This window comes from Lathyrus oleraceus, chromosome 5 (assembly GCF_024323335.1).
Source record: "Lathyrus oleraceus cultivar Zhongwan6 chromosome 5, CAAS_Psat_ZW6_1.0, whole genome shotgun sequence".
NCBI classification, from domain to species: Eukaryota; Viridiplantae; Streptophyta; class Magnoliopsida; order Fabales; family Fabaceae; genus Lathyrus; species Lathyrus oleraceus.
Window position 1 is genome coordinate 21,533,216 of NC_066583.1, and position 25,050 is coordinate 21,558,265.

The following is a 25,050-nucleotide window of genomic DNA, read 5'->3' on the forward strand; positions in this document are numbered from 1 at the left end:
TTATTTAAAAATATATTATTTTTCTATCCATAAATATATTTTTAAAGAATTAACTAAATATACTGATAATCTGAATGTAGATTATAAAAATACACAATCAATAACTAAAATAATTAAAATTAGTTTCAAATATTTTTTATATAAAAATAAAATATTTTTAGCAAAAGAATCGGAGAAATTAAATACATTAATAATTTGAATTATATACAGATAAAAGATAACATAAAAGATAACAGTTATATAATCAATAAGTACCACCGTCCGTTTAATATTTTAAATTAGTTTGTTTTTAACATTTTAAAAATAATTTTCATAAATTTTTTTAATTTTATTTTGAAATTATTTTTATAAATAAATCCTAAGAAATAGTAAATAATTATTTTTAATTATAAAAAGAGCAAATAGTATACTCCCTCTAGCAGTCACGTGAGTGGCACGCATGATTTTTTGGATAATAAGTTTGTTTTTGAAAAAGAAAATATAAAAAGAAAAAGTATAGAGAGAGAAAGAGAATAGAGAGAGAAAGAGGTTTGGAGCTGTTAGCGAGAAAGGAGGAGGAAACAATGGGCGAGGTATCTGAAACAACAACAACCATGACGACAACCACCAAGAGGAAGAAGAAGGGTCGTCCATCTCTTTTGGATCTTCAAAAACGATCTCTCAAACAACAACAAAAACATCTTCAAAACCCCAATCCCTTTTCCAATTCCAATTCCAATTCCAATTCCATCGATGAAGATGAACGCAAACTCAAGAAACAAAAGCTTTTACAAGCTTTCAATTCTCACCTCCAAAACCCTCCCGCATTATTCCCTCAATCCAATTCCGATCCCCTATCTCACCCTAACGGATCAGATCAATACGTGAGTTCAATTTCTTCCATTAATCAATCCAATTCATCATCCATTCCTAAAGCTTTTCAATTTCAATTTCAATTTCAATTTCATTTTCCCTCTCGAAATTACACTTTATCGCTGTTTTTGTAGGAATATTCTTTAATTTCCTTTTTATTTTTGTTTAATTTTGTTTCTGGAATTTCGCGCGTAATTCCTTTTTTAATTTCTGGAATGAAATCTTTGACCGTTTAGGTTTTCATGTTTATATTTATTTAAATATATAATTTTGGGGAAAAATTTTGTGTGGGGCATGTTGTTATCTTTTTCGCCTTCTTAATTTATGTACACTAGATTGAGCTTTCATCTATTCACTCAGTGCAAGGACATGTTTAAAAGCTTCAATTTGTCTTATCCCTAAATATTATTGCTATCTTTTTTATTTTTTCGATAAAAATCTATGCTTTTTTTATATTTTCTTTATAATTTTCTTTGGGGTTTTTGGTTGATTATGTTATACAGTGTAAAAAGTAGATATTTTGTGTTTAAAATCAGACGGATATGTCTTTTTTTGGGGATTTTGATGATGGAATGATTTTTTGCAGGATGGAAAGGTTCGGAAAGCGACTGACAGTAAACATGGTATGACTATGAATGAAGGTGTATTGTATTGTTGTTGTATGTGAAATATGAATTATGAATTATGAAATCATTTTTCTCTCAAATGGGTTCTTTCTTACATGGGGGTGTATAAGTAAGTGGGGGAATATTAATGGCGATTTTTTTATTGTGTGTTGACAGGTTCGCAGGTTGTGTCCGGTCCCACTACACCTTTGCCAGACAAAAAGCTCTTGCTGTTTATCCTTGACAGACTTCAAAAGTGTGTCTCTTATTTGTTTCTTTCTATCTTCTTTTTATTTTTTTGTTTTCTTTTTAGTTTGAAAAACCTATCAGTTCTGTTCTTTACTGTTCATAATAACCATCTTGTAGGAAGGACACACATGGGGTCTTTTCTGAGCCGGTGGATCCAGAAGAGGTTAATTTTTTTGTGATGCCAACATATATGGTATTTGATTTGAGTACTTTCTATCACTTTAATTGTGACAAAGAAATTTCTTGCTGCAGCTTCCTGATTATCATGATATTGTTAAGCACCCGATGGATTTTGGAACTATAAGAAAGAAATTGGATGAGGGATTGTATATCAGCTTTGAACAGTTTGAGGTTGGTAATTTTGATCTGCTTACCTGACTTCGTCTTTGTTCGACAACCTTGTTTACTATTCATTCTTTCAACTGACTTTCATTTTATTTTTCTGTGCCGCTTCTTATCTAGTTGTATTCGCATTAATGCAAGAAATAATTGAATTAAAAGTGGTATCTTTTTGAGATACTGTTGCATAAATCGTAAGTGATTCTTTATGACTAGCTGATTCCGCTTGCGTGTTTTCATTTCAGCCTTTGGTATTTATGAACAATTGCCTTATTTCACCTGCCAAGCAAACACACTTGCTTCCGTCCCTTATTTGGTTGCTTCTTGTAAAGATACAGTATCCAATTATTTGATTATTCATTATTCGATTCATTTGATAGGTTACATGGAAATCGAAATGTAACTATACACAACGCTTCTGAATTGTTAACACCGTACGCCGAGTTTGTGTATAGAAGGTTTGCAAAATAGGTATTATGAGGTTTCTTAGAGCAAGTTGTTATAAAAATCATTACCTGGAAACAACATGCTTTCCAAACTGATAATTTATTGACATCATGTGCTTGCTCAAGTTGTATTAAGAAATGTTCCGTTAAGGCAACTCAGTGGGTAGCTAAATGTGTAGGGACATCAGATGCAGGGGAGCAAGTTCAAACCTGCGACTTTCCACTTATTCACCTTTAATAAGTGAAATTCCAGCTACTAGGCTACTTGACCAAAAAGTTGCATTAAGAAACAGTTGTCATTCTTGAATAGCCATTTGTTTGGTTTGGTTTGTAATTCTTATCGTTTCATTGTTTGATCTGACATCTTATAACCCATGTGCTGGCTAAGAGTTATCATGCTGTTCTTGAAATGCCATTTGTTTGGTTCGTTAGTAATTTCTGGTCATTGTAGCATATGTGCACTAATTAGTCCAACTCACATTTTTGGTAATTTAGGCTATTGATTAGTAGATTTGGATTTTTATTGTTATGTTTAGTTTGTGAGTAATATATTCTTCTTACTGTCTGATATTTTGATTCAAATTTGAAATACACTTGCTTCATTTTTGCAGAATGACGTTTTCTTGGTATGCTCTAATGCAATGCAATACAATTCATCAGATACTATTTACTATCGGCAGGTTGGGTGAAGTCTTCAGTTAATCTATTGCAATTTCATCCCTTCTTTAAATGTGATGTCTAAGTTAGAGACTTGGCTTTTTTCTTAGGCCCGAGCCATGCAAGAGATAGCAAAGAAGGATTTTGAGAATCTAAGACAAGATAGTGACGACGAGGATGACGACGATGGTGATAGTGAACCACCGCCGCCCAAAATTGTGCAGAGGGGAAGACCACCGGGCAAGCAGACAAGAAAGTCATTGGGCATGTCTCCATCTGAGCTTGTTGTTCCCGAATCTTGCTCTGATGCAACTCTTGCTTCTGCTGGGGATATTGCTAGTGGCTCCAATGGTTATAATCTCAGAAAAGTAGTAAGCAAATTTCAGCCTACAGATGCATCAGCCAGGGCTTTCCACAACAACAGTGGAGGTTACACAAATTTGACATCTGAATGGGAGAATGAATTTCCAGGTCAGAATCCATGTTTATGTCTTTCTGGTGTTTGTCCAATTGCTTCTTTATTTATTGGAGTGATTCCTTAAATTATGGTTTTTTACCATTTGCAGCTTCTGTTGTAAAAGCTGTGTTAAGGTATGGAAAGAAGCAGTTCACAGTTGATGAGACCAGGCGTGACACTTACAGAAATCCAGTTCCTGTAGGAAATGAACCACCAGTAGTGACCGCATTTGAAGATAATTTCAAGCAGCTTCTTTCAGTACGTAATTTTTTTATTTTCATTTTTTATCAACTGGTTGTGTAAATTTAAGAGTGACAGACAGCCATCTTTAATGAATTGTAATAGTTTGAATATCCTGTACTGTCTCTAAGATTTCTGTCAGTATCTCATACTCGGTCAGTTCTAAAGGCTTTATAATAGTTTGAAAATCTGTACTGTCTTATGAACTCTTTTCCTTTCAATCAGGTTGGTTTACATGTGAAGCACAGCTATGCAAGAAGCCTAGCCAATTTTGCTGCAGACCTTGGTCCGGTTGCTTGGAAAGTTGCTGCGAGGAAAATCAGCAGTGTTTTGCCACCAGGACATGAATTTGGTCCTGGATGGGTATCCGACGATGATGTGTCACAAAGGCAACACTCTGCGGTTCGTGATGAGAGAAATTCGGACACTCCTGTACAAGAGGATTATAGAAGTAGATTTTCTTCTCCATCAAGAATGTTCTCTCTTGCAAATGCATCACCATTGCAAAATGGAGACATGGTAATAAACAGAGAATTCAGTTACCAAAACGAAATGAATCCAAGCAGCAGTGTTAGTGGTGGGAATGAATCCATGATTCATGGGATGATTCAGCAGGAGCCCATGGCACAGTCTGATGATTTTGGTTCAAATGGTCGATTAGGCTCTAATTTTTCACCTCAAATGAAGATGGTAAGACTTGCTGACATAACCGGCTCTTCAAATGCCGGTAATGCTCCTCAAATGTTAGACATGGATACCCTACACAACTTGTCCGGTCAAACTGCACCTACAAATGTTAATCCGACAGCTCTCAAGGCCCAATTCTTCAACAAGTCAAGTCAATCAGATTCCAGCAATTTATCAGGTCTGGAATCTGGATTTGAGTCACAAAGATTGCCTCAGGGGCTTACCGGAAATTCGTCTTGGCAAGGATCAGAAGCTTCTACTAAGCAACAGAGTTCTTTTTCACATGCTAATGACTTGAATGGGATGATTGAGGCAACAAATTCTCGCAGTTCCAATGTCGAAACTGGTCCTCAGCTGCAGCCAAATCTTGCTTTGCAGCTCTGATGATATATTATTTGAGATTGGAATTTTCTCATTCAATTTTCTAACTTGATAATGTCATGTCATGCGGGAGAAAGTTAAAAAGTTTAATGGATACTAGTCATATAATAGTGGTAGGTTTTTATTTTAGTTACTTTTGTGTTTTGTTTCCTCCATGACATGACATTACCATCTTGATAAATAAGATGGGAAACTCCAAATCTTATTTTTCTGTCATTTGATTTCAGAAGCTCTCAAAAGCTGGACTTAAAGTTTTTAAGTTGTAGAGCTTTTGTACTTTTTTTTTTTACTTTAAAATGGACTTTGGCTGCACCATGTTTACGGTTCGATTGGTATCAGCTCAGGACTATATGACTTACCCATAATTGAGACAACAAATGTTCAATACTTCCATTACATTAGTTTCGATACTTAACTTTCTTCTCATTCATTTTTTGTTTTTGTTACAATTTAGTACAATGTACAATCCTTGTCTTTAGTAACAACAACACATGGTTGGTTGGTAGTACTTGGCATTGCATCTCTCCTTAAGATTTAAAGCCCTTGTCTAACTTAGACTCATTTTAATAGTGTTAGTTTAATATTTCTAAAATCATTTTATTAAAGAAATGATTTTTACCTTAAAAAGAAAAGTTTTTTTGACAGGAAAAAATGAAAAGTTTCTAAGTCTTTTTCAATTCTCTTTTAATAACACAACTCACAACTTAAAAATGTAGGAGCTTTAGTAAAAAACTATGATAATAAACAAATAGAAGTTAGTTACTGTACTGGATAAAATAATGATGAGCCTAACAACTTTCAAGGAATAGGGGATGCTAGAGGCTTTAGTGTTTGTTAAAGGATAAAGTTAATTCACAACTTTCAAGGAATATGGGATGCTAGAGGCTTTAGTGTTTGTTAAAGGATAAAGTTAATTCACACATGCCACTTTCAAGAAATAGGGACTGCTAGAGGCTTTAGTGTTTGTTAAAGGTTAGAGCTATCTCACATACAACGAAGTTAGAAGCTCTAGTGTTTGTTAAAGGTTAGAGCTATCTCACATACAACGAAGTGAGAAGCTCAGTATGGATGATTTCTCTATGTGTTGGAAATTGATCTTTTCGGTATAAAGATGTTGATGTATTTATAGTTTTCTAGGGACCTTGGGTTAAGTGAAACATGCCTCCCTCCAACCACATGACTCTCCTGGGAATGGGTGGTTGATACCCAGCAATTTAAAGGGGATAGTTAGACTCCACAACTTTCTAGGTATTGACTAACGACCCATTATAAATTCTACTCGCAAACACACATTATAGACAGAGAAATGGGAAGTTGGGTGACCGGCCAGAGCAATAGGCGATCAAACCAATTGAAAGACGGTCGAACTAATACATGAGCGTCTTGTAAAGGACAAACTTGTGCATTTTGCCCTTATCCATAGATAAGGGTGCAAATAGATTAGACCAACTAACAAGGGCTTACGACCTAACCTACACAGGCCAAGGCCAAACCAGAGTTTTTTAAATAGAAAATGCTTATGCTTTTTTATAAGTCTATTTAGTTAAATAGGTTAGGCAACATGTTATAAAAAAGTATTTCAAACTTAGAGATAAGTGAAGAGATTTTCTCTTAAACCTAGAGATATATTCCCAACGATTACCTAAGCAAAAAAGCATTTTTGAAAAAATGCTTAACCAAAATATTGATATGTATCAGAGTCCAGAAGACAGAGAACCCAGAGGAATTCTGACTTAGACCTTCTGAGTCAGAAATCCATCTAATTATCAAAGGACTGACTTTTCAGAGTTAAACAGAAAACACTGAAAGTCTTAGAGTCTCATCTTTACTCCATCAGAGTTTGCATATATTCAGACTTTAATCACGACAATTTTCCATTATCAAATTTCTCAGAATAAAAACAAATATGTCTCAAGCAATGAGTTTAGTAAAGATATCAACCCATTGATGGTCTGTATCAATAAATTTTAAGCTTAGAATACCCTTATGAACACATCCTCTAATGATGTCTGATCTCAATATGCTCCGCTCTAGAATATAAAATGAGATTCTTAGACAAACAAATAACAAAAGTATTATCACAAAAGATAGGAATGTTGCTCTCACTTAGCTGGTAATCTTCTAACTTACTTTTCATTTAGAGGATATGAGTGCTACATCTAGAGGTTGCAGTATATTCAACTTCTGCTATTGATAATGCAATAGTTGATTGTCTCTTGTTAAACCATGAAATTATATTTTCACCTATAAATTGACACCTTTCATAATCAGCATCGCAAAAACCTACTAACTCGTAATCATTTGATTTATTATAAAGCAAACCAATGTTAGTAGTTCTTCTCAAATATCTTAAGATTCTCTTAACAACAGTTAATGAGATTCTCTAGGATCTAATTGAAATCTAAAATATAAGCAAACACTGAATAGAATGTCAAGTCTATAAGAATTTAAGTAAAGGAGAGATCTAATCATACATTTGTATACCTTTTGGTTTACCTTCTTGCTTTCTTCATTTTTGCCAAGAGTTCAAGTAAGATGCATTGGAGTTTTAGCAATCTTACATTCAGTTAAATTAAACTTCTTTAGAAGTTATTTTGTATATTTGCTCTGATGAATGTATGATCCTTTTGAGTTTTGATTAATTTGAATTCCTATAAAGAATTTTAGTTCTCCCATCATGTTCAATTCAAATTCTATTTGCATGGACTTAGAAAATTCTCGATAGAGAAAGGCTTTAATAAAACAAAAAATGATATCATCAACATAGATTTGAATTATAAAAGATCATTTTTAAAGGCTTTGCAGAACAAGGTTGTATCCACTTTTCCTCTTGAGAGATGATTTTCCAAAATAAAATTGATGAGTCTTTCATACCAAGCTCTGGGAGCTTGTTTCAGAATATACAAATATTTCTTAAATTTATAAACAAAGTCAAAAAATTTATGATTTTCAAAATCGGGAGGTTGATGGACATACACTTCTTCAGTTATATAACCATTCAGAAATGTGCTTTTGACATCCATTTGATATAAGATAATACCATGATTAACATCATATGAAATTAAAAGAAGAATAGCTTCTAACTTGGCAACTGGTGTAAAAGTCTCAGTATAGTCAATTCCTTCTCGTTGACTATAGCCTTGTACAACAAGTCTGGCCTTATTCCTTACCGCTTCTTCTTTCTCATTCATCTTATTTCTCAAGACTCATTTGGTTCCAATGACATGTTTTCCTTTTGGTTTTGGCACTATATCCTACACATCATTTTTGGAAAACTGATTGAGTTCTTCTTGCATTACGAAAAAACCATTCAGAGACCAAAAGAGCTTCATTAATGGATGTTGGTTCTATGATAGACACCAATCCTAGAAGAATTTCTTCATCTTTCCTGAGTGAAAATCTGGTTCTGACAGTTTCTGATTTGTCACAAAGAAAAAGTTCATCAGAGTGTGAGAGTCTTTGCTTGAGCTTCTTCTGAGGTGTTGGTGTGTCAACATCATCTAATAAATCATCAACTTCTGATGCTGATTATTTTGTTTCAAGTTGAACACCCTCAAAGTTTGAGAATGTGATCTTCATATATGCAAGTTTTTCATATAGCTTTGACTTTTCAAGGTCATGCTTATCATCAAACTTAACATGAATTGATTCCTCAACTATATTGGTTTCAGTGTTATACACTTTGTACCCTTTTGAGCATTCAGAGTATCCTAACATGGTACACTTGAGATTTTAGAATCAAACACGTATAGGAAATCCCCTTTTTGATTGCCTCTGAAACCTAAAGTGCCTACAATATTAAGTTCTAGACTTAGGAACATAAGCTTTCTTCCTATTATGTACCGCAAGCATCTAGAGTCCAGGTACCATGACTGGTGCTAAAGATGTTTATAACATAGATTATTTCATCTTTAGGTACCCACATTTTTTTGGGGTCCCTTTTTTGTTGTTTTTCTTAGATTTTGTCTTAATATGGAGTTTTTGTTCAGTACAGTCATGTGTGCGTGCATAAGTGAAATGAGAGTATAGAGCTTTTGCTTTTGTCTCCTTTTGCTTAGATTTAGGTTTGACCCTAGAGTGCTTAGGCGGCTCATAACCAAGACCTCTTTTCCTATTATTGCTTCTTCCATAGATCATGGTAGCCATTTTTCTTATGTTTATGTTTTGTGCAAGGAATTTATGAAAAGCCATGTCATATTTATTTATGACATCAATAGATTCCATAGGAGCTTCTAAAACAATTTTCTTTTCAAGTTATTTACTCTTTCTTTGTAGAGCAAATATATCTTTTTCAAGAATAGAAAACATCTCTTTCAGATTAGAATTTTCTTTCTTCAGCTTACTAAGGGCTTCAGAGTCAGCTACATAGATTCTTTTCAAGTCCTTGTGGTTGTACTGAAGACTCTTAAACTTTTCATGAATTTCAGTGAGACATGACTTAACTTCAGAACAAGTTATATTAGAGAATACTTCATTGGACCCTGAATCTAATTTTGATCCATAGTCAGATGCCTCTGAGCTAACCATCAACGCCATGTACAATTTTTCTTCTTCAGAATCATATTTTGAACTTTCTGAGTCATCCCAGGTATCTATAAGAAGCTTATTATTTTCTCCTGAGAATTTATTTACATGCATGAGTTTGGGACACATTTCTATAATGCACAAATTGTTGGCATTCGAAACAAGTGACATCTTGATCGACTCCATACTTTCTTTGCCTAAAGGTTGACTCAACATGTCCACATATTCTTTTGAGGCCTCTAAATTTTGTCAATCTTTTCTTCTAGAGATGGTTGACCCTTCTCGAGAGAAGATATAATTCATCTTCTTCTTCTGAGCTTACTTTAGACTCTTCTTCTTTAGCTTGAAGAGCTTTGGTCTTCTCAAATTTATCTTTGGGCTTTAAAGCCACAAACTTGACCTTTTTCCAAGTCCCATCTTCCATGAGTTCAATTTCATGAATTCTCAGAGAACTTATAAGTTCCTCTAGAGTAGTCTTGTTTAGATTTTTTGACACCTTTAGTGTTGTCACCATTGGTCTCCATTTCTTAGGTATACTTTTGATGATTTTATTTACATGATTTGCAATGGTATAACCTTTGTTTAGGACTTTTAATCCAGCCACACGAGTTTGAAATCTTGAGAACATTTCCTCAACCATTTTATCCTCTTCCATTTTGAAGGATTCATATTTCTGGATTAAGGCCAAGGCTTATGTATCTTTAACTTGCTCATTTCCTTCATGAGTTATTTTCGAAGAATGAAATATAGACTTAGCAGAGTCTCTATTTGTTATCTTTTCATACTCATAGTTGGAAATGGAATTCAACAATATAGTTATGGATCTATGATAATTATTGTGATCCTTCTTTTGTTGATCGCTCATTTTGTTTCTTTAAATCTAAGTATCGTTATCATCTTCAAGATGTGTGTAACCATCTAACACTATATCCCATATGTCAGTATTATACCCAAGGATAAAATTTCAATTCTATCCTTCCAATAGTCAAACTTTTCTTCATCAAAGATTGGAGTTTTGGCAGAATAGTGATCATTATTGTTTGTATATGACTTCTCACTAGTGGTAAATGTCATTGTGTTTCAAATAGAAAGTTGTATCTTTATCTGACACGATTAAGTGTTTTGACACAATTTTCAATACCAGCACCGGTGCTCTGATACCAATTGAAGGTTCAAGAAACGCAATAAAGGAGGGGGTTGAATTGGGTTTCAAGAATGATAGTTTTTCGCAACCCAAAACAATCGCTAAAAACAATGAACAAAATGATAAAGTACTCAAGGATTTTTATCCTGGTTCTCCATTAACAAGGCTACCTCCAGTCCACCCACATGGGTGATTTGCCTCAGACAAGGAATTAATCCAATAATCAAACCTGATTACAAAGGCAGTGACAACATGTCCTGACTTTCTTCAGGATTTTCACCCAACTACTTTCCTAAGAAAACTGACGGTCACTGACTTCTTAAGATATGACCTCCCTTGTCGCTTATGAAGATTCCTCAATAATAACCTGTTATCGACTTCTCAAGAGCTTGGCCTGACCTGGTCGCCTGAGGATTACAATCAAATTTTTAATAACAATTTTATGTTTACAGATGTTTCTCAAAAGCAAATACACAAGTTTACAATCAAGTATTACACTTAATAAGAATATTCAATGATCTTTGTTCTAAGTGTATAAGTGTAAGCAACACTTCTATTTTGTTTATGAGTGTGAGCATTGATGTATTTTAGTGCGCATATTAAGTCTCAGTTCTTCACCTTCTTCAACCTTCAAATTCATCTTTAAATAGATGCAAAATAGATTCGTTGGAGGTGAAGATGAAAATATCCTCTAAGTATCTGTTGGAGAAGATCACTTCAAACGAAAAACTAGAGTGGCGACATATCCTGTAGTTGATGACGATGATTGGATGCAAAAGACTTCTTTGACACAAAGTACAGTACTTAATGGAAAAAGTAGATTTGATTTTGTACTTCTGTCACATCAAATGTTTTATTGACTTTTGGACAACTTCCATTCAGAGGCTTCTAATACTTATTGTTGAAGCTTGAATAGCGTTTCCAAGGTCCATCTTCATAATATTTGGTGAGACTTCATGGTCTTTGGATGCTAGGTTCTGATACTTCGCAAATAGGTAGTCAGAGCTTTATATATCAGAGTCAGTCTTGAGAACATTTGTTCAGAACAAGGACTTTGATAAATCAGAGTTGACTTGTTGATTGCTTCTTTTCTTTGGTTCATGGTCTAGACATATTCAGAGTCAGAATTTGTTCTAACTATTTCTGCATACTCAACAAAATGGTTAAAGTACAAAATTGTTCCCTTACATTTTGTTATCATCAAAACATCAAGATAGTTATAGAATGAAACTTGTCCTAACACCCACTCCCCATTGTCTTTGACGAGTGAGTCAAAGGTTTCCTCAGGACTCTCTCGTGATGACCTTAACCCCTTTGAGAGGGAGGTGGTTCAAAACCTATCAAGCTTTCAGTACATGTTCTCCTATACCTTTATCTCGTTGTATTTAAAGGGCGACGGTAGTGGGATAAAAAACTATCTAGGTGAGTCTATTACCGACCAACTTTTGGGACTATTCCCTAAATATTTTCCTAACCACTTTATTCTTCTGTTCTTTACCCAGGTGAAATGTTAGTGGTCCCTCTAGATGAGAGAAAGGATGGAGATTAAAAACCAACCAACCATCATCCCTTTTTTTATCCCGACCGATTAGGTTCCAAATGGGACCTTAAAGTGTATCAAGGATCTCTCGGTCCCATAGGAAACTCCTTCTAAGTCTCTTAGGAGAGGGGGACGTTATTCCCATAGCCCTGAGGGAAAACACTTACCAGTTCCCTAAGAGGATGGAGGCGAGGCCCGACTGATTGGGAATGATCCTCTCCCTTTCTCGTCCCTCTTGAGCGATGTTCTATTTGATTCTATCAAGTATACTTAGGACCAACTTCATTTCCTAGAGTATTTCTCCTCAGATTATTAAAACCTTCATAACAACTCGCTCGAGGAGTTGTCCAAAGTGGCATAGACACACCTATTAAGGATTCTCATGATCGTACGGGTCCAACGGGAGAAACACAACCAATCTATAAAGGGTCTAGATTCAAAAATATCCAAGTGGTTCAAGAAATTATTGTTCAATTCCAAGAGGCAGTGAGATCCCTGGAGCATGAAAATAGCACCCTAAAGGCCTTACTGAAGATGAATATGTTGAAGGTGTGGGCTCACACTTCCACGACTAATATAATGAAAAGCTTTCTAAATGAAGCCCTTAATTATATCAATAAGCTTAATGAGGAGATATCCACCCTTAAAGATGACTTAGTGGAGACTGCTGACTTGTATTTCAAGCGAGATAAGGAACATGTGGCCTTTTTTCATCCTAGACTAGACTTAAGTCAGATGAACTTATTCAAAGTGGTATGGGAAGGTCAGTTGGTAGACAATAGATATATCACACCCTTTGACGAAATTACGCCTGATGGGTCTTGGGCAGGAGACACTCTCTGTCTCAGCGATCCTTTAGAGAACTAATGGTTGTAGGGTCTCGCCCCTATTCTTCTAACATCTTTGTAATCTGTTGCCTACTTTTGGGTTTCTATTTAGTATCAGTTTCGTAACTTGCTTTTTGTGTTACCTTTGCGAATGTTTATTTTCTAGAGGATAGTCTCCTTATAGGCCTCTGCTCGTTCTATGGAATCCTCTAATAATAGTTAACATACTCTCCTCAAGGGGCAATGATTCCTATGTGAGTGTCCAAAATGTAATCGCATCGAGGGACAACAAGGATTCCTACATGAGGATCCAACATGTAATAGACTTGATGGGCAACAAGGGGTCCTATGTGAGGATCCAACATGTAATCGCCTTGAGGGACAATAAGAATTCTTACGCGAGGATTCAATATGTACTCGTCCCAAGGAACGACAAGGATTCCCACGTGAGGATCCAACATATAATTGACTTGAGGGGCGACAAGGATTTCCACATGATGATTCAACATGTACTCACCTCGAGAGGTGGAAAGAGGTTTCTCGCATGAGGATCCAACATGTAATCGTCTCGAGGGGTGAAAAGGATTCCTATGTGAGGATCCAACATGTAATAGTCTAGAGGGGCGGAAAGGATTCCTACATCAGGATCCAACATGTAATCCCCTCGAGGGGCGGAAAGGACTTCTACATGATGATATAACATGTAATCACCTCGAGGGGCGAGAAATATTCCTACATGAGGCTCCAACATGTAATCGTCTCGAGGGGTGGACTTGATATCATTTTCTAGCTCCAAGATGACCTTCACATAATACAAAAATAATAAAAACACTTACATAAATTAAGTGAGAGTCTCACAAAAAACCATGTGTCGACTTAACAACACAGGAAAAGAGTACCCCAATTGAAACATAATTATTCATACAAGCACGAGTATTGGGTAAGACAAAAATAATGCTTAAACATAAAACAAACTAAACTAAATAAGGTTCATCGACGCGATTTTTGCTTTCTGGCGGCGATCCTTTTTCATCAGCTTTCATATTCTCTTCCTCTGGGGTCGTGAGGCATTCCTTTGTGGGGGCATTTTCTCGTGGTCTTGCCTTTGAATTCATGATGTTCACCTATACTGTCCTGACTTTCTTCAACTTCAAGCTTTCCACATAACATTTTATAACAATCTTCTGATCCCGTGTATGACGCCCACTCCCCACTAAGGATGGGGTACTTCATACACAAACATAAGATGGATAGGGATTCCCTCAACTAATTAAAAGTTGGTTGCCCTATGATCATATTATATGATGATGGTGCATCAATGATTAAGTATCTTACCTTGACATGCTTAGCATTTTCCTTCATCCCGAAACGGTCTTCAATGCTATCTACCCCTTTTATCTGCACTGGCTAGAATCCTACCGAAGATCCTTGGAAGGGTTTAAGATCATCCAAGTCTAGGATAAGTCTCTCAAATGCATCCTAGTAGAGGATATCCGCGAAGGTCCCTTAATAGATTAAAACTCTCTTGATTTCCCATTCGTCACATAAAATAGAAATCACCATGGGGTCGTCGTTATGAGGGTGCGTGGTGACCGTGTCTTTCTTTGAAAAGGTTATCTTGCCCCCCCAAACCTCCGGTGCTGCCTATCTGCTGACCAGTTGGATGATTGTTAATGGTCAGGACCTAGTGGGCACATATTTTTTGGGCCTAGATAGTTTCTCCTCCACTAGAGAATCCTCCTGCAATGGTGTTGAGCGTGTGGCATACAACCCTATCACCCTCCTTCCCGCTTGGCTCCCTTTCGAGGATGGTCTGGGGGCTTTCGCGGCCTTCATTCCCTTGGGACCCCGACCCTCTTGTCTATCTATTAGGGCTACATATGATATATTATTTCAAATTTCCATCTTGGATAAGCGTCTGATCTTCTTCATAATTTGTAGGAGGTCCTAGTGTAGTGACCCATGACTTTGTGGAACTTGCACCAACTGTTAGGCTTCAGTCCCATGATGCCCATCTTTGGTGTTGGAAGTTGAGGTACATTATGCATGTGAAAGACCTTGCACCATATCTTCTCTCGGAGAGTGTTTAGTGGTGTGAAGCTTTCCACGGGCTTTCCACTTTATTTAAAGGTGATTTTGTCTCTAATAGGCGATGCATAATGGTTCCTTCTTGAGCAGTCAATACATAAGGCATGCTTTTTTTCATCGCAAACCTTCTTCACAACATTACTTTCCTCACACTTGATGTAACATTTCACTTATGTCACTACCTCAACTAACATTGTTGTTGGCCTATAGGCGAAGGATTTATTGAAGTGTCCCATCCTGAGACCATTCTGGAACACTTATACAAACATTTTCTGATTGGGGTGAGGGACCTTGGTGGTCTCCTCAATGAAGCAGTGTAGCGGTAAATTTCTGACCATCAAGCTATGGATAAACTTGACGCCAATAAAACTAGACTCGCCACCACGCTTTTATTGTTTCCAAAGGAAAAGTACGAACAAAACCCAAAGATAAGAAGTTTTCAAATAAAAACTAATAAAATGCCAGAGATTACAGATAAGGGGGTTGGTTACACATAGGGAAGGTGTTAGCACCCAAAGTGTCCTAGGTACTCCTAGGGAGCCCTCTTTTGTGTGCAAGTTTTTTGGTATAAATGATGTTTGATCAAATAAATAGTGTATGGATGAGAAAAGAATTCATTGATTACATTTTTGTGTTTGACAAGAACTTCGGTCTTATGCCTACGTACCAACATAAAAATGAGGGATCAAAACACTGTAGTTCGTGGTAAAAATTTCAAAGAAGTTGGTGAATTGATTTTAACAAAAAAGTTTAAATGAAGAGGCACAAAATGCCAAAGATTTGAATGGGGTTGTTAGTTCTTTCTGTCTGTTTGAAATTTAAGTAAATATGGTTAAGTTTATTTACAAATTTGATTTAAGAAAAGAAGTTTAAAAATTCAATGGCATAAGGCCAAAGTTTCTAATCATTAAAACATGTCTAAGTTTGAAATCTCAAGCAAAGAAAGTTTTTGAAAAGAGGGTGAGATTTTGAAATTAAAGAAGTGAAAGAAGATGAAGAGACTACCCTAAGTAAAAATTAAAAAGTTAAGAGTTGAAAAGATCTGACAAATGGGATGCAATCCAACAGACAAGAATGTCATATAGAAACCCAATTTCCTTTGGACTTTAACAAGCAATAAACAATAAGAAATGAGCAATATCTAGACATCATGAAGATCAAGGCATCAAATAAAGATAGCCATATCCAACCAAGCACTCCAATAGCTAGCAGTCTTCAGTGTCTTTTAATGTATCAGTTGAAATATTCCTTGATCAACTCAAAACAAAACATTAGACATAGACAATAAAAAAATAACAATTAAGCCCAGAGATAAAGTAGCAGATGAATCAAAGAGATCCAAGGTCTTGCATCAGATGAAATTCACTGTCAAGGATAACTCAGTCTCAGATGTTGGCATTGGCCAAGTCCTTTAGCACAGGGAATGTTGCCTAGTCCTAAGTCCAAAAGTTCAGATCAAGTCCCAACAGTCCAACAAATATTTTTTAGGGTTTTTGTTATTATTAGGTGTTTTAGGGTCCTAAGACCACAAACAAAAACACAAAAAAAAAAATGTACAATCACAAGATATGGCTCAAGTGAGCAAAGTGAAAATGACTTGGAACATAAACAAGTTGCATGAAATGTAAATGGCAATGAATGATAAATGACTAAAATTTAAATTGTATAAAGTAAATGACTTGAAAGTAAAAGCATAATGAATAAGAGTTAGTCAATGGTTAGTCAAATGTTAGTATTGAGTTTTAATTGATTAAGTCATTCTTTGGAGAACACTCAACCATTCACTCACAAGTATGAATCCTTAAACCAAGATATCTTCCATGAGAAGGGCTCCAACTTAGATAATTCAACAAGTATGCCACTAGCTCTCATGAAAGGAAAAAAAGTCAAGTTTCCACACAATGCCATGAAGAATGGGAGACTTACAATCTCACTTACTAGAATGCTATGCCTTGAGGGACAAATTTAGCTATATGTTAAGCAATCGTAATTGGACTTATGTAGAAGTCATAACTATCTAAGGTTGGGCAATAAAAATATAGGTGTTAATGCATGTTAGATATTTGGTACAAAGAACCAAACTCCTAAAACATACCACGCACTAAAAGAAATGGGGGAATGACCTATCTCAGCCTGGCTCATGTTGATTCATATGACACAAGGTCATTGATGAATCAACTAGCATTAGACATGAAGAGATTTCATTGGTAAATGATGGATGGGGAATAATAGGGATGAAGATGAAGAGGGAAGGGGAAATAGACACACAAATTGATTATGAGAGGAATTCTATTTGATCAATACCATTCATTCATTTTGGGAGATGAAATGTACATTTCATCAATCCCCTAAATCCAATGGTTTTGATAAAACAAAAGTCAAATCAACCATGACCAAGGCCCAAACAGAAAGTCAAACATCACAAAACCGTAAAAATGGCTCAACATAATTTTCAAGTAATTATTCAATTAAAAATCAATTTAAAAAATGAACTAAAATGCATTTTAATTTGGTCAAAACCTCAAATCCCTTCAAAATACCAAATAAATGGCCAAGAGATTTATCCTAGGTCAAACAAGGTCAAAGGACCTTAGACAAAAAATTTCATGATTTTTAGAAAGTCAGAAGTATTTTTAAACAATTAAAAATATGCACAAAAACATTTAGTTCATGAAAAATATTAAAATTAATCCAAAAAATAATTTTAATTCAAAATAAGGAAGAGAAAAATATTTAAATATTTTTGATGAAAATCCCATATTTTTTGGATTAAAATTGAAATTATTATGAATTAAACAAAATAAGTGGATTAAATGAAAATTCAAAAAAAATAAAAAGATAATAGAAAAAACGAGGGCCATCAGATCTCCCTCATTAATTGAGGTGGCAAATTTGATGGCCAAGCGCGCGCTTCCATCATGTTTTGCAGTCAACGAGTGTACACGCGTGGTAATCAGGAAGGGGAGTCGGGATTAAAACATTTCAAATAGATCATATGGCCAGGATGCATGCCAGCACATCATCGGAGCCCTAGCTCCGGTCATCTTCTCCGGTGGACCTCACCGGACTGGTCCACCATAAACCAACACCAAAATAAAAAGTAAGGACATCATTTTTTAAAGGAAAAATGCTCAGGAGCTCGAATCTAGCCTCATTTCTTCCAATTCCAAGTATATTGAAAGATACATGGATTTGAATTTTGAGGATCATGAACTGAGTTGCTTCGATTTGACCTCAAAGCAACTCAATCTTGTTGCCTATATTGGTAGGACTTCAAACAACCAATAATCAAGCAAAATAGTTGAGAAATGAGGGAGAATCGAAGAAGAGAAGTTTGAGATAATTCACCTTCGAGTAGCTTCAAATTGGCTTGATCTTGATCTGAATTCACTTGGTTCTTCCTCCTCTTGCTTGCAGTGACCAATTAAGATGAAAACGACAACGAATCCTTAGAGTTTGAATCTCAAAGCAGAAGGTGAAATTCAAACTCGATTTCAAAGAAATCCTCAAGGTATTCTATGGTGTAGGGTTCTGGGATCTCTTGGCAAATCTTGGCAATGTGTCTCCTGATTTTGAGGCAATGCACTTATTTATATAGGCAATGGGATTCATTTTTGCATCCTTTGAAATTTTGCAAAAATTAGTAACATTGGTGCATGGATGCATGGGCAATGATTTGGGCCCAATTCATGATTCAATTTAACTACAATTCATGCACAATGAGTACTGAAGCAATAACATGTAAGCATGCAATAGGAAATGATTGTTTGAATTCAAAACTTGTCAAAACAAGCCTATGAAAGGAACCATGCGCAAGTACCTCAAATCTTGTCCAAATGAAGTGATATTAGAATTTTTGGAAAGATGACATGAAGGGGAGAAACTTTGATGTTTATCACTTTTCCATTTGGAACTTGGATCATGATGAATTATGAGGTGGAAGTTTGAGAAATCAAACATAATTGAAATTTTTCTAAGTACCAAGTCAAATGACCACTTCTTCCACCTTTAATAACTTTTTCTATGAGCTTCAAATGAAAAAGGTTTCTTAACAAACGTTGTATCCCTTTAATTACTATTAAATTTGGTCACAAACTTGACATCATTTGGATTTGGCATGAGGGAGTTATGCATTTTAAAGTTGAGGAAAATTGCTTGTTCAATGGTAATGGCCCAAAATGACCTATAATGTTTCCTCTTGGCACATGCCCTTGCAAGTTGATTTTTACATTTATCAAAGAATCAAAGTTGTATAGGACATCTTTAATTTTATCATGAAACTTGTATGGACTTCATATCATAAAAATTGAGCAAGTTATGGTCCTTGGGAGTTGACCTCCTAACTAGGGCACAAACAAAATGACCTATAAACTTTCACCATAAAAAAATGACTTTCCAAGCAAACATAGCTCTTGATGCCAACATGAAAGTTATTTGGAATTTCATAAAGATTAATGTTTATCTTATAATAATTTTCATATGTCAAAACCTGTAGGAGATAGGATCTAGGGAACCCCAGTTTTGACCAGTTAACTTTCTCTAGTCAATCTCTTTGAGCCAACTTGAAAACTTGAAGTTCTCTTGATATTTAGGATTCATGGAGTATAATATATGCATAAGATGATGTACAATGAAGTATACCTTGATATATTTGACCAATTGTTGAAGAAACTTGTTGAGGAAGTCACACAGGAAACCTTGATATATTTGGGCTTCCAAGGCAAACAAGCTTCAAAATCTTGAAGAATTCTTGATCAAAATGACAAATAAAGAACATGGGGATCCATATATGATGTTTATAACTAATGTGAATCTTTCCTTGATTGGTCTCTTGTCATGAGGGTCTCAAACCCTAGTTGTGAGCTTGATGGGGCAGAGGTGGATGCACACACTACCTACAAAAGAAACAAAGTTATACATGGACATATTTTTGTTGTTTTGGTTAGTAAATAAAGAAAAATAAAGTATGATACAATCAAATGTTCTTGGTGATCTCTCCCAATGCAAATCCAATGAATGAGGGGTAAGGAGGATGCCAAGGTGTGATCCTAAAGCCAATCCAAATGATGAGATAACATGAGGGATCTTAGGGTCAAAATGGGGGTCTTACAAGTAGGTGAAATACTCCCTTACTAGATTTGATGGGCCCTGGAATATGTTGAAAAGGCTGGCAGTGGTTAGCTTCTAGTGCCTACTTGCAGCGAATTGACATTCTAGAACCAGGTTTTGATAGTTGGTGGCAAATAGTTGAGGGAGGATCATATACCATCTCAGGGTTGCATCCCTGAAGGTGTCGGGCATGAGCTTTCACTTCATAGAGTCGGGTACTTCGATGATGTCCATTTAAGTGTTGATGGATGCCACATGCTCATACAGGTCCATGCTCCATCGAACATAGCCAACAATTGTGACTTAAAATTATCAAGGATTGTCGCCTATCGTATCTCGTTTTATTGAGTGTTATTAGATACAGTAAACATTGTCATCCAAATTTTGGTTTTGATGCCGAAGGTCGTCCATAACGGAATACATCTTCGCTAATGCGCTTCCTTATAGTTCGATTCTTCGCTAGTCGAAGTAGCCGTTTTCCTGTTCACAATGGTGTGAGGTGAGGGTAAAAACAATACTCTATTTGAATGTAATTAGGGTGACCCATGTAAATTTTTCTGGGCCCCCACAGTGGGCGTCAATTATATTAGATAAAAGTACAATGAGCATGACAACCCCAAGGGATATAGGCTGCTAGAGACTTTAGGGTTTGTTATAGGTTAGAGCAAGCCCACACACGTTAAAGTGAGAAACTCTATATAGGTATTTCTTCTATGTGTTAGAGTTTGGTTTATTCAGTATCAAGGTGTTGGTTTATTTATAGCTTCATAGGAACCTTGGATCAAGCGAAACAAGTCACCCTCCAACCTCACGACTCTCGCGGTAATGGGTGGTTGATACCCAAAAATTTAGGGGAGATTGTAATACCCCATTTTCAATTATTCATTTTTATTGAATCATTTGTGAATTATGCGTGTATTTGGTGTTTTGATGTATTGATGGGTTAGGTCAATTAAAATAGTTAAATGGTGTAGAAATTAGTGGAATTATTAGTGTTATTTTAGTAATTAAATAATAAGAGTATTTATTTAATTAGGTGAATATATATTAGAATAGTTAGCATTTTAATTATTATTAGAAATAAATAGAGAAGTTGGTAAAAATGAGAATTGGGCCAATTGTGTGAATTGAGGAAAGTTTGTGGTAAGAGGAGATGAGCTAGAATTAATTTGGGCAATAATAATAATTAGGAAAATGTAAGGAGATTACTATATATTCTAAAAGTTGGGAAAATTAGGTTTTTAGAGAAATCATTTGAAATTACATAGAATTGGATAGCAGAATAGGAAAATGCAAGGTTGGCTAGAGGTAGAAGAAGAGGAATTCAAGAGAGAATTGCATCACTTGCTAGGAATTCAGATAAGAGGGAGATGTGCTCCTATAATGGGTGTTAAAGCATGAAGGATAGATGGAGGAACCCTTAACCTCCTTAGGATGGGGTATTTTGATTTCTAATTCGGAATTACGATAATTGATAGTTGTGTACAATGATTTTCATGATGATTTTTGTGTGCCTTGATTATATACGTTTTTATGTTTTGATGAATAATTGTTGTTGAGCCATTGATGAGACTTTGGAAGGTTTTATGAAATTGTAAAGTTATAAAATATATGATTTTATTGATGCCAATTGGTGATATACTACGAAACTATTGTTTTAATCATTAGACAATTGTAGTACATCGAATTTTGAGCGTTTGGATTTTTACGGAATCGAAATCGGAGGTCTGGAAGGCCTTCAAAGGTGAAAAATGCCAAATTTGCATTCTGAAGGTCTATAGAGAACGTCATGAACCCGTGGCGGACGCCATGAATCCCCTGGTGGCGGGCGTCATATTTGTGACACTTTACCCATCACGGTAAGTCAGAATTGTGTCCAAATACGGTTTCAGTCATAACTTTTGATCCGTAAGTCCAAATTGAGTGTCGTTCAAAGCATTGGAAAGCTAACACGAATTACTATCTTATGAAATTATTTTCAGGGACTGAATGTGTCGTGATAGCCTGATTATTTGATTATATGGGTTGTTCTATTATGATGAAGTGTTTAGACGATGTTGTTAAATGATTGATTAAGCATGATTATGGTTGGGGCATTATTGTGAATGATGTTTCTTGTTTTTTATATGCATTTTATTGTTTATGTGAATTATGTTGCTGGTGGCATGCCCAGTTAGAAGAGGGGCCATGTGTACATGTTGTTGTTGCATGTTGAGAGTCCATGCATTCATGTTGTCTGAACTTTGGTTCTTTTGGTCATCCTCGATCCTATGATGATGGGTCGGGTGCAAGTAGATAATTCTTATTATGAGGGATTAGTGAAGAGTTACATATGGTGATGTTAACAAATTTTGGTGAGCCTTGATCCCGTTGTGATGGATCGGGTGCGAGTATCTAATTCCTATTATGGGGGATTAGTTAAGCGTTACCTATGGTGATGGTAACGATTTTGGTGTGCTCCGGTTCCAAGAGGGAATCGATCCTATGGTGGGGGTTATGGAGTGAGATGAACTCGAGTGTTCATATTTGGTACCACATGCATGTTGAGTCAATTGTTGAGTATATTTTCATTTGTTTTGCACTTGGTGATTATATTTGGTGTTATGACGCTTGGGTGAGAATACTTGATATGTTGATGTTATTGTAATTAGTGTGTGATGTTGTTAGTTAACCTACTTCCGATTGTTTTTCACCTCTAATTATTGAAATTTATTCTCACCCCTTCTGTTTGAATGTTGCCTTTACATGGGCATCGTGCAGATACTCAGGAGTAGCATTGTGTTGAGACAGTTTTTAAGTGTCGGGTTTTGTTATCGTATCCACAGAGATTGTAAGATATCACTGCCGTTCAATGGTTGAATTAATCTTAACTTAATGTAACACTAGGGTTTTGGTTTTAATCAAGTTATCTTGCATACAAAGTAATTAATTGCGGTAAAAGTTACGTTTTGATTAATATGAGAAATATTGTCAGAGTTAGGTTTCAATGATTACATTTGCTTTGCATGTATTTGCTCGGTCAACAATCTTATAAACTCCTTTAGATGATAAATAATTTCACAAAGTCCTCTCAATGCGTTTCTCTCGAACACCCATTGTGAGTTTTGTCATTTTGATCCATTGTTTCTCTCGAACACAATCTATCAAAAAGACAACGTTTTGGTTCAACCTTATGGTGAACAAAATCATTCGTTACTATCTCTAGCTAACAAACAAGTTTGGATGAAAACCTAGGTCAAGAATCGGTAAACATCTCTCGATCAAATACCAACACAAAGAGTTTTAAATAGAAACAAAGTTTTCATCATATATTTACCGTTAAAGAGTTTACATATGAGGATCCTTACATTTACACACAAAGCTAGCAATCACCTACATCTAACCTTGACAAATGGAAGACTTAGCTACTCATTTTCATGGTAGCTTGGTCGGCAAGTAAGGAAAGAGGGTTGATCAACATCCAAGTCGAATAATCGAAGTTGGATGGGAATCCACCTTCTTTTTGTGGAAGATGGTTGCTAGATGAAGAGAAAAGAAATTAGGGCATAAAATCTCCCACAAAGCAATGCTGTAAAATATCTAGGAGAAAGTACAAAAAATGGAAAAGTTGGTAAAAAATGAGGTATGGTGCCCAAAAGTGGCACCTGCTACTTATAGACAAGTGCAGAACTGTCATGTTCGCTAGGCGAGCAGAATGGCTCGCCTAGCGAAGGTCCAAAATGAGCACAGAAGGCTCCTGCGCCCAGAGAAAACAGGGCGTTGGTGAACTGTCATGTTCGCCTAGCGAACATACCTTCGCCTAGCGAAGGAAACGCCTCAAGCTCGCCCCCAGCGAGGTTGAGAGGTTTTGCTACTGGAATGCTCGCTGGGGACTCGCTAGAGCCTCGCCTAGCGAGTGAGTGTTGGCTGCACTTTTTCACCAAAACAGAATGAATTCGCTGCAGACTTCGCCATGAGCTCGCCTAGCGAATTAATTTGCTAATTTACTGGAGCTGTTCGCCAGGAGCTCGCCTAGCGAACCTATTCTTCGCCGCAGCCTCGCCTAGCGAGCAGGCAGATGAAATGCTCCTTTGCTTTGGTTCCTTTGCCAATTCTCTTGTGTCTTTATTATCAATTAATTCATGCCTTTCCTGCACAATAACAAACACATCAAAGGCACCAAGCTTGTTTATCAATGTACGCATTCCATGTAAAATAAATGTGATTTTGACAATTTTAGCAAGGCAAAAGAGTGAAAGATGCCCACATATGATAGCTCAAATAAGCACTTTTGGGCATCTAACAACTCTCCCCAACTAGATTCTTGCTTGTCCTCAAGCAAAGTATGCCTCTTGAAAGACAAGAGGATTTGCATAAAGAAACAGTTTCTCCGAAGTTGGATAAACGGCTCAAACACAAGCGAAATTCGCATATACAAGTTCCCAACGGTTTGAATAAAATAATACCTAGGAACTTAAACTTAAATAGCAATGCAAAATATTTATCTATCTACAACAATACTCTTCTGAATGAATCATCCTATCTCTCCTCTTCGAATAAGGAATGAAGATTTTGCGCGTTTGCAACCGCGGGACTAATCTCGCTCTCTAACAAATAATGAAGAAATCAAACAGATTCATACAATGTCTAATCAATTAAAAATGGTACTGTGGAAGCATAAAGATCACTAAGGGCTTTTCGGTTGAAGCTTGGTCAGGTTAACAAACAAGGGTCATTTCTAAGGCCATTGAAACGAAAGTGCCGATGCAAAAGAGACATTCACAGTATTATTCACACTACTCGACTTGTTTCATCTGTTTCTTATTTGTAACCTTCACAACACATATTCCACAACTCAACTCTTATTTTTCACTATTTTTCTTCCAAGCAAGCATTCATTTTCATTCTTTATATTTTTGTTCTTTT

The 25,050-nt window shown here is 35.9% G+C and overlaps 1 protein-coding gene across 2 annotated transcripts; it reads left to right on the forward strand.

Moving 5' to 3' along the window:
• Positions 1-489: 489 nt before the first annotated feature.
• LOC127087693 (uncharacterized) lies at positions 490-5,323 on the forward strand. Of its 2 annotated transcripts, none has more exons than XM_051028631.1 (9): positions 490-863; positions 1,439-1,493; positions 1,635-1,713; positions 1,824-1,869; positions 1,959-2,057; positions 3,103-3,171; positions 3,259-3,619; positions 3,715-3,863; positions 4,071-5,323. In XM_051028631.1, the coding sequence occupies exons 1-9, from the start codon at positions 564-566 to the stop codon at positions 4,914-4,916; spliced, it is 2,004 nt and encodes a 667-aa protein (XP_050884588.1). In that variant the 5' UTR covers positions 490-563; the 3' UTR covers positions 4,917-5,323. The 2 variants fall into 2 exon arrangements, with proteins under 2 accessions (XP_050884588.1, XP_050884589.1); XM_051028632.1 differs by having other exon boundaries at positions 1,439-1,475.
• The last annotated feature ends 19,727 nt before the right edge of the window (positions 5,324-25,050 follow it).

What these genes read in the sequence shown, in the direction of transcription:
- LOC127087693 (XM_051028631.1), top strand. Translation starts at nt 564, where the DNA reads ATGGGCGAGGTATCTGAAACAACAACAACCATGACGACAACCACCAAG. An exon ending in AGCCGGTGGATCCAGAAGAG is followed by an intron (nt 1,870 to 1,958) that starts GTTAATTTTTTT and finishes TTCTTGCTGCAG; the next exon opens with CTTCCTGATTATCATGATAT. An exon ending in TCAGCTTTGAACAGTTTGAG is followed by an intron (nt 2,058 to 3,102) that starts GTTGGTAATTTT and finishes TCATTTTTGCAG; the next exon opens with AATGACGTTTTCTTGGTATG.